The 10,851-nt window shown below is 42.1% G+C and overlaps 1 protein-coding gene across 1 annotated transcript in view; it reads left to right on the forward strand.

Annotated features, from left to right (window-relative positions):
* ube2f (ubiquitin-conjugating enzyme E2F (putative)) overlaps positions 1-4,273 on the forward strand; it is a 64,669-nt gene extending 60,396 nt beyond the window's left edge. Inside the window, exon 10 of the mRNA XM_030080418.1 lies at positions 1,409-4,273. Within this exon, the coding sequence (XP_029936278.1) occupies positions 1,409-1,459 (51 nt within the window). The 3' untranslated portion in view covers positions 1,460-4,273. The remainder of the gene's footprint in view (positions 1-1,408) is intronic.
* The last annotated feature ends 6,578 nt before the right edge of the window (positions 4,274-10,851 follow it).

Raw genomic sequence — 10,851 nt, forward strand, 5'->3', positions numbered from 1 at the left:
GATTACAAGGTAGCCTACAAAAATGTCTTAGTTAAAAGGAAAAAGTCATGTATACAGCACCTACATATAGTCTATACTCCCGCTGACACACCTGCCCCGCCCCCTCCGTCGCTTCCATCGCGCCTGCGGAAAACTGCAAAGAAAACTGCAGGCGACGCGAAGGAAGCGAATCGAGCGACCACAGGCGATTTTGTCGCTTTCAGTGTGAGCGCCCCTTTAGACGTAGAGACCGTAATTTCACCAGTAGCTTCAGTGTTGATCCTGATATCGATGTATTGCAAGGCTCCCACTTGGCTACAATCAGTCATTGGGGCAATTGTAGATAGCTTTGAAAAAAACAAGATAACGTTGCTTTTTACTGATCTCAGGATATTCTCCTGAAAGAGGGTTCACAAACCAATCTTTACAATAACAGAAATGCTCCATTTGGAACAGAACTACTTTATTTCAGAGACCGAGCACTACCTTTCGAACAGTAAACGTCTGCACTGTAGCGAGACCCTGCCCAGCCAGCAGTCAGTCCTATGCAGAGGCAGCCGAAAACAAATCCAAAATAAACACCACCATCCAAGCCCATAACTATTGACAAAATGCTCGGTTTGCGATACCTTTTTCAGAAGAACATTCTAAGACTGGCTAGCGTGTACACCAAGTTTCCCGTTTTGGACGTAATCTTTGTTTTCAAGTGGCTCTCCGCATGCAGACTACTAGGGAAAAATTGAAATGCAAAACACAGTGTATTCTAGCCACTTTTATTAAAGCAGCTACAAAGGTTATTTGGGTGCAGTGGTAGATTTTTAAATGGTTTTAATAAGGTTTTAATAAGATTTTCATACTGAAATAATTGGTAGGAACACCTCTTCAAACCAGAGAAGGGTAGCGCCTTTTGAGATTCATTTGCCCCCTTCATGTTTCTGTCTGTCTGGAGTCCGCATGATTAATTGAGCTATTAAACTGATTTATAGGAAACCCATAAACACAGGAACATACAGGAAGGACATTGATGAAAGCAGTAATTGCTTTATTTGTTCAACTCAATAAGGTAATGAATGCCAAAAAACAAGTATCATTTGGTTTTAAAATGTTTTCCCTTTTCAGGTGGTTTGAATTTGTTTTGTTCATATTCATAAGATTTTATATAAGAATAAAGATGGACAGCACGAAATTGCCTTCAACTCACCCTCGGAAATTTTGCATATTGCACCTATATATTGACAGACCGATCAAATAGCTTTTTTTTTTTTTCATTCATATGTTTCAATTGGTTACCATCACTCTAAGCATGTTATTCTTATTTTCCACTCTCATATCTAACTTGTGCTCTCTCTCTCTCTCTCTCTCTCTCTCTCTCTCTCTCTCTCTCTCTCTCTCTCTCTCTCTCTCTCTCCCTCTCTCTCTCCCCATTCAGGAGGATTTTCGGAATAAGGTTCAAGATTACATCAAGCACTACGCCAGATGATAGAAGCATCCCGTTGCGTCACCGGCTACCTGCAACCTCCTGCACCAACCAACCAAACTGCTCCACCTTGCCTCTGCTTGTCCCGGCCAGCTCCCCCTGTGTGTGCGAATCAACAGCTTACCCTCTTGACTCCTAACCCCGCCCCTGTTTTCTCCTTGACCAATCATGCGCCGACCCCCACCCTTGAACCGACTGCATTAAACTCCCCATTGCAGGAAAAAAAGAGAGAGAGAGAAAAGAAAAAAATGACAGATGTGTGTTTGAGGTTGGACTTGTGTTACAGAGGAAGTGAAAATAATGCTTTAATTGTAATTGAATGAGTGGTACAATGACTGCAACGCCTGTTCATCACGGCAGGATCGTCCAACGACGCCGCTTCCCCGTGGTGTCTCTGAGCCAATCGGAAACGAGCCATGGCAACGAACGGCAAGGGATTTGATTTGAAAATTCAACCTGCCCGCACGGAAATTTAAACCAATCACACTCAGCTGTTTATTTAAACCGATCTGACGAATCAAGAAAGAATGAATATCTGTTGCCGTGTTTTCTCAGTTCCAGTGCCTGCCATGTTTGTGTTGTTAAAGAAGAAGTGCACGCGAATACACCTGTATACACACATGCACGCAAGCACACGCACACATGCACACAGTATCCCATCATGCACTGGGAGAGTCAACATATCTACACACCTATTTGTATACACACACACGCGCACACTCTTGTTGTTACAAATGTCGAAAAGCCTGCACCCTCAACCCCACTAGACAGCATGTGAATGACCAGTGCCACCACGTTGCGTTTTACTTTTCCTCGCATGTGCACACACACACACACACACACACACACACACACACACACACACACACTCATGTATAAACCAGTAAAGTGTTTCAGGATTTCCAGTTCCATGACCTTTGCCAGAAGAATTGCAAAACGCATTGGGCTACAAAATGACTGCCTCAGACTTGCTCTGAGGTCAACGCTGACTGCTTCTCTTAATATCTCTTGGATGTAGCATGGAAGTCTTTATTTGTTGAAGGGTGGAATATATTTTCAGCTGCAATGAAAAAAAAAGTCCAAAAAAGTCTAAAAAAAAAAAAAAAAAAAAATGTTTAGCAATAGCTGGCACAGCATTACAGGAGTGGACATTGCTGTTAGCATCTCGGGATGTGTTGCTGGTCTTCATTTTATAACAAAATTATATTTAAAAATTGGAGTCTGTCACACATCCACCTTGTGATCTTTCTAATATCATGCTACATCTTATTTAAATGACAAAATTTTTGGCAAGCGGGAACTAGGAACCTTAACCATTTTCACCATAGACACAAAATAAATGAAGGAACCAGATGTGCCCTGGAAGCCCCGAGCACTTGGGCGGTCTGTGGACATCCAGCTGTGTGGACATCCACCTGTTTGTTCACCAGTGGGATGCAGCCGAGAGCTCAGACGGAAGAGACGCCACAGACTGTGATTATTACAAAGTAGTAGCCAGTTTGGGCTTCTACTGCTCCTACTACTGCAAACGCCACAGCTAAATTTTGACTTTTGTGCACAGTGCTCTGTTTCTCCCTTTGCTCACACTTCCTCCCCTCCCTCTCTCTGTCCTTTTTGTCTTTCCTCCATCTGTCTTTTTTCTGTTTCACCCCCAAACACACACACATACGTACACACAGCTTTTTGGGGGTGTCATTCATACTTTGGGTGCTCCTGTGGGGGAGAGCCCAAGCTAAGATGCAACGTGTTTTTCTAGAGGGCCATTGCGCTCTCTCTCTCTCTCTCTCTCTCTCTCTCTCTCTCTGTGTGTGTGTGTGTGGACTGTCTGTAGTCACTGTCTTTCTGTATGTGGAACCGTCTATTGTCCATTTTGTCTGTGTGGGTGTGTGCGCGCACGTGTGCATGAATCTGTTTTCCTGTGTGCACTTGTGTTTCTTTGCCTCTGTGTGTCTGTATGGGTGAGCATGTCTGTCAGTGAGCCTGCGTGTGTGTGTGTGTGTGTGTGTGTGTGTGTTTGTGCACCTGTGTGTTGCTTCGCTAGGCCAAGGCTAGCTTCGTGCCTCCTGTATGTATGTGTGCACAGTATTTCTGAACATAACGACTGTCTCCACTCTCCTCAGCTTCGTGTTCACATGTCTGCATGAGGCAAAGTGTATGTGTTCCGCCAGTGGTGCATTTTGCTGAAGATGTCACAAAATAGTTGTTTGTAGAAGATGGTGTGTGTGTGCGCGCTTGTGTGTGTGTGTGTGTATATGGATAGTTTATCCTGAGTATGTGCAGGTATGTGGGTTCATTTTTACGCCTGCACGTCTTTGTATGCTTTCAGTGTCTGCAGTGTAAGTTGTTGGCCAGTATGTTAAAGTTACTTGTTCATCGCTAAAGCTTCTACTGTATAGGATGCATTCTCACTTTTAAAAAGATTCCAAAGAACTAACAGCTTTTATTTTTGTGGCTTTCAAGCTAGAAAACAAAACCTTTATTTAAAGCAAAAAGCAGGAACTTTAGCTCGCTGGCCCAAAACCTAGGCTGCAGATGTGTGTGTGTGTGTGTGTGTGTGTGTGTACGTGTGTATGTGTGTGTGTTTGTGGATGTGTGTGCGTATGTGTATGTGCGCTTATATGAAAACAGATGTGTTGACTGATGATGTGACTTGTTAGCATGCTCTGGTTCCTTCTTGCCCCTCTCTTTCTGTTGTACCAGCCCAGGACTCGACACCCCAAAATATCAGTTTTGTTTCAGTGAAGGAAAGTAAAAAAAAAAAAAAAAAAAAAAAAAAAATGTCAATACTGGCCTCTGCCAAAATAAAGGACCTGAGATTTTGTCAGATACCAAGTATATTGAAATCAGGTGTGTGTGTGTGTGTGTGTGTGAGTGAGTGAGAGCCAGGGTGATTTCCCAACATGGTTTTAGTCATGTGAACCTCTTCCAGGGTCGTGTTTAACTCCAGTAAAAAAAAAAATACGAAGCCATCCTGAATAATTGCCATCATCTTAAAGAGATGCATGATGGAGGTCGCCTCCTCCAGGGTGATTTCACAGGAATAAAGGCTGTGTGATGTTCAATGTATGCCAATCCAGCACTCTACACTTTACAGCCTTTATGTGATGTTACCTTCACTGTAACACACATCTGCCTCCATCCTTTATTTTGGCAGCCAGCAGTACATTTTCCAGAATGTTATTCAGCTTGGACTAGTTCTGTCTTCGGGCCAGGGGAGAAGCTTGACTGCCCCTTCTTTCTCTTCAAATCCTCAATCTTTTCTTTCTCAGATTGTATATCCATTTTTTAAGATATATTAAAGAGGATATAAATAAAAAAAAAAAAAAAAAAAAGTGAGGTGTGTGTTTCATTAGTAAGTGTTCCTCTCCTTCATCTGCAGGATTCAATTAGCTGTCGAGTGTGAAGTGGTTAACAAGGACAGTCTGGCTGTTTATGCAGTTCTATGAAACAATGAAACTCATGATCTTTTATCTGCCCTCAGAAACTGTTTGAAAGAATGTACTTCATGTGATCAAAAAGCAGGGGGTTCCTTGATATAACTTTCTGACACCATTCAAAAACAAATGCCTGTTGTGCAAAGGGCACTACAGGCATCTGTGCACACATCCACAGCAATACTTAACTCCTCTTGACAGCTGTCAGCTGCTCACACACCTTGTCATTTGACTTGGTTGAAGAAGATACACAGCTTCACCTGACAGCTGTCCATCACACACACACACACAGCCCTTCATTCCATCTGTTTGCAGAAAAAAAAAAAAAAAAAACACAAACACCTAGGAGTGTCCTGTTCATGTGTGTGTGAGCAGTGAGCGCTGACAGCCAGCGCTGTGTAATGAGATGATGGTTGAACAGACTGAATCATTTCACAGCGGGCCACTGAAATATCCTGGAGACAGCACCTGCCGAGCCAAAATACGCTGTGATCCAATCTTATTAAGCGTGCTTAATTAAGTTAAAGAACATATTCTTATTTCCACTGAGCCTGGAGGAGTGGTTGAGATATTATTAATTATGGTTCAGCAGTCAAAAGCACCTTCCTACAGTAATGGGTTTCCAATTGACAGCACGCCTGGCAGAGGTTATTGTTTTATGTAGGCCATCTATTTTAATAGATAATTTACCCTATAAAATTATTTACAACCACTGACTGTCACACACAAACTATGTGCAGTTTAGAGTCATCAGTTCAAGGTCAAGGCCAGGTAACCCAAAGTGCTTTACATTTGGTGCAACATGCATGTTTTCACCTGACCTGGAAGGTTTTGGGAGAGAAAAAAATGTGGGATGAAATAATCCCACTTGTTTCCAAAGATGATTAACTTCTCTCCAGATTTTTTTTTCTTCAAATCAAGTATTATTTTCTTCATGCTCATGGGATGATCTGACTTATCCTGCCTTGTTTCATCCTGTTTATTCTGAAGTGAATCTGCACTGGAAACAAGTGGGATTATCTCATCCCACTGCCACAGTTTTTCACTTGTTTCATGAAAAACTGTGAGACTGAATATGAGACAAAATTACTTATTACAATGAATATTTTGCCTGTAATAGTGGGCGAATGAGTGCAAATGTAATTTTATGTATCTGCAAGACCACATTGATTAGTAGACATGAAAATCTCAATAAATAAACCTACCCTAATGTTAGAAATGAGATTACTGAGCTACAAAACTTAAATAAGCCCACAGCCTTTGAATCTACAGTACAGGCCAAAAGTTTGGACACACCTTCTCATTCAATGCGTTTTCTTTATTTTCATGACTATTTACATTGTAGATTCTAACTGAAGGAATCAAAACTATGAATGAACACATGTGGAGTTGTGTACTGAACAAAAAAAGGTGAAATAACTGAAAACATGTTTTATATTCTAGTTTCTTCAAAATAGCCACCCTTTGCTCTGATTACTGCTTTGCACACTCTTGGCATTCTCTCCATGAGCTTCAAGAGGTAGTCACCTGAAATGGTTTTCCAACAGTCTTGAAGGAGTTCCCAGAGGTGTTTAGCACTTGTTGGCCCCTTTGCCTTCACTCTGCGGTCCAGTTCACCCCAAACCATCTGGATTGGGTTCAGGTCCGGTGACTGTGGAGGCCAGGTCATCTGCCGCAGCACTCCATCACTCTCCTTCTTGGTCAAATAGCCCTTACACAGCCTGGAGGTGTGTTTGGGGTCATTGTCCTGTTGAAAAATAAATGATGGTCCAACTAAACGCAAACTGGATGGGATGGCATGTCGCTGCAGGATGCTGTGGTAGCCATGCTGGTTCAGTGTGCCTTCAATTTTGAATAAATCCCCAACAGTGTCACCAGCAAAACACCCCCACACCATCACACCTCCTCCTCCATGCTTCACAGTGGGAACCAGGCATGTGGAATCCATCTGTTCACCTTTTCTGCGTCTCACAAAGACACGGCGGTTGGAACCAAAGATCTCAAATTTGGACTCATCAGACCAAAGCACAGATTTCCACTGGTCTAATGTCCATTCCTTGTGTTTCTTGGCCCAAACAAATCTCTTCTGCTTGTTGCCTCTCCTTAGCAGTGGTTTCCTAGCAGCTATTTGACCATGAAGGCCTGATTGGCACAGTCTCCTCTTAACAGTTGTTCTAGAGATGGGTCTGCTGCTAGAACTCTGTGGCATTTATCTGGTCTCTGATCTGAGCTGCTGTTAACTTGCGATTTCTGAGGCTGGTGACTCGGATGAACTTGTCCTCAGAAGCAGAGGTGACTCTTGGTCTTCCTTTCCTGGGTCGGTCCTCATGTGTGCCAGTTTCGTCGTAGCGCTTGATGGTTTTTGCGACTCCACTTGGGGACACATTTAAAGTTTTTGCAATTTTCCGGACTGACTGACGTTCATTTCTTAAAGTAATGATGGCCACTCGTTTTTTTTTAGTTAGCTGATTGGTTCTTGCCATAATATGAATTTTAACAGTTGTCCAATAGGGCTGTCAGCTGTGTAGTAACCTGACTTCTGCACAACACAACTGATGGTCCCAACCCCATTGATAAAGCAAGAAATTCCACTAATTAACCCTGATAAGGCACATCTGTGAAGTGAAAACCATTTCAGGTGACTACCTCTTGAAGCTCATGGAGAGAATGCCAAGAGTGTGCAAAGCAGTAATCAGAGCAAAGGGTGGCTATTTTGAAGAAACTAGAATAGAAAACATGTTTTCAGTTATTTCACCTTTTTTTGTTAAGTACATAACTCCACATGTGTTCATTCATAGTTTTGATGCCTTCAGTGAGAATCTACAATGTAAATAGTCATGAAAATAAAGAAAACGCATTGAATGAGAAGGTGTGTCCCAACTTTTGGCCTGTACTGTACATGTTACATGCTCCGCCCCCTGCCATTTATGTGCCAGCCCTACTTTGTCCTTGCATGGCGCCTGCGTTCTTCACACAACTTTTTTGCGTGTGTGTGCTCACACTACCCGACTGAAGGCGACTTGACACTCCTGAAGCAATTTTTTTTTTTTTTTTTTTCTCAATCTTATGACTCATCTCCTGACTCATCTCCCTCATAAAATCCCATGGGGCCACCAAGAGCTGCAATAATAATCCTGCAAAATGAATATTTGTCTTCCTCAGAGGGTGGCAGCGTGCTGATCACTGAGACTCTTTGGTGCCAGACACGTAACTGGTTTGAAGAAGATGGAGAAGATCTTGCTCTGATGTAAACTAGAGTGAACAAGCACACAGGAGAAAAGCGATGTCATCAGCATAACGGACCACAGGGAACAAAAATACACCGTTGAACACATTCATTTGTAAAATGCCTTGTGTTTCTTTAACATTCACACCAATAGAGCCTTTTCTCAGCAGCCATTTGACATGAAATATCAGGGTAAACAGGCCTCACTAATGACTTTAATTAAGGTTCCATTTCGGTCTATGGATAAATTAGAGCTTTAATTAATGTCATTAATATCACCTATATTTATCCTAATATTTCATATCACAATGGCTGCTGAGAAAAAGGCCTATTGCCGGGATATGACTTTTCTTAATTTCTAATTGAGGATGTGGAAATGAATAGAGGGCTTCCAGTCACAGCATCTTTATTCTGCTTCACATCCTTGATGTAATTAAATCCCCTTCCTCTCCCGAGCTTAAACAGTCTCTTTGAACCATTACAGTGTTGTTGTTGTTTCTCTACAGTACTGTGTGTGGAGGTGTGCACCCAGATTTGGTGTTTTTTTTTTTTTTTTTTTTTTTTTTTTTTTTTTTGTGCGGTGTGTTGTGTGGGTGTGAATGTGTGCCTTATGATTGATGCGATCTCTGGGGCTAAGCGAGTGTTTATCTCAATTCTGTATACTGTCACAGTGCAAGGTAGGCATCATGCCCACCTCCTCTGTCTCCCTCTGTCTCACACACACATACACACATTTCCTTTTTTCCTCTCTTTTTCCATGCTCTTTCTGGCAACAAAACAATCTTTCAATCCCCAGCTGTACAGTAAAGCCAGTCGAGCAGATCAGATGATCACAGAGTGTAATTTGTGTTTGTCATCATCATCATCATCCTGTCTGATGCCATGGAGCGGGGAACTCTATTTGTGTGTTTTGTATGTGTGTGTGTGTGTGTGTGTGAGAGAGAGAGAGAGAGAGCGAAAGGGAGAGAGAGTCACCTCCAGAATCATTTCTAAATTAGATTTGCTGTGTTTTTCTGCCTTGTGAGCGCCATGAAATGGAAAACGGTCTCTGCAGGATAATCATCTACCTTCCCACACGTATTGGGTTATTATCCATGGAAACTTTTGAATAATTCACCATACCTCTGATCCTTTCTTTCATTCTTTCTTTCTTTCTTTCTTTCTTTCTTTCTTTCTTTCTTTCTTCATCCCTTTATTACTTCCCTCTCCCCTTTTTTCTTTTAGTGCATTCACTGCGGAATCTTACTTTCAGTCATTTTCACCTTTTCCTCATTTCCTTCATCATGACTATTGCCAGCTCTAGTAGTATTCCTTCCCTCTCTTTCATTTCATCCTTCTTTCTTTTCTCTAGCTTTCCTTCTGTATCCTTGGGAGTTGAACCTGTGGCAAAAAGGACAACATGGCAAAGTTTCTACAACACAGCAGACTTCTGCGGTCCAGGCTTCACCGCGTCTTCCCCTACCTCCAGCGCTTCCTGTCTCACTGCGTGACGTGCGGCGAAGGAGTTCTAGTGTTGAGCAGGGTGATGTGTTTGGATATTTGCCGTGATTTATTTGATTCGGCCTCTGTGGGATTCATCAGGAGCTGAATGTGTGTGTGTGTGTGTGTGTGAGAGACAGAGAATGTTAGTAATGCCAGTCAGCCCTCCAGCTAGACCAAAAGAGTTGATAGATTCAATACAGCTCCAAGCCCTGGGTTCACCCTCTATTCTTTGATTCTTTATTCTCTGCATTTGTGTGCGCGTGCAAGTGTGTGTGTGTTTGAGTGTGAGGAAGAAAGAGAGAGAAAGAGGGATTATGCTCGCTTGAACGCCCATGTGCAGTTATGTATGTGGCCATGCGCTCCCTTGAATGGGAATGTACATGCACATCCTTCATGTCAGTAACTGAGTGTGTATTTGTGTGTGTGTGTGTGTGTGCGAGCTTTCTTTCCGTCTGCCTGTTTGTTGTGATGACCCGGTGGGCGTCGGGTGCCAGCTGCTTATTTCTCTCCTGCTTCTCTGTCGTTCTGCTTTTCCTTCGCCATCGCTCAGCTGAGTGCCTCCCTCATGTATCTGGTGCTGAAACAATTAGTCCATCAACAGAAAATTAATAACAGATTCATCGTCATTCATCATCTGAGTCATTGATCTAGTTAAAATACCAACCTTTTCCTGGTTACAGCTTCCCAAATGTTGAGATTTGCTTGGCTCTCTGATTTAAATCCTTGTGAAAGAATACTTTGGGTTATTTTGGCTGCTGGTCAGACTAAAGAAGTGATTGTGAAACATGACTTTGGGCTTAAGGAGCTTGTGATGGGCATTTCTCATTAAAAAAAAAAAAAAAAAAAAATCTTCAAAAATGGAAATAGTCACATCTATGCAGCAGGCTGTCTAATGCTGACTGTGTTAAAACATACCTCCAACTATTTTCAACCCGAACCCTATTTGATCAGTTTTCCATCATACTTTGATGAACTTCATTAGATATAAAGCTGCTAACATCACACTGCCCACTGTACATGATTCTTCAATACAGTCATAGTGCCAGCAGATACAAACATTGATCCCCAAAAGCACCTTGATTACTCACTCTGGAATCAGACATAAATGAAAATGATCTAAAGCCATGTTTTTCTAGAGCTGATGCTACACAGTTCTGCACACTTCTGGGTTCAGATCTCTATTTTTATAGCCATATTAAGTCACTGACATAATCAGCTATTAGAATCTAAAATATATGGCAAGAATTAAAAGG

The sequence above is a fragment of the Myripristis murdjan genome, chromosome 21 (assembly GCF_902150065.1).
Source record: "Myripristis murdjan chromosome 21, fMyrMur1.1, whole genome shotgun sequence".
NCBI lineage: Eukaryota > Metazoa > Chordata > Actinopteri > Holocentriformes > Holocentridae > Myripristis > Myripristis murdjan.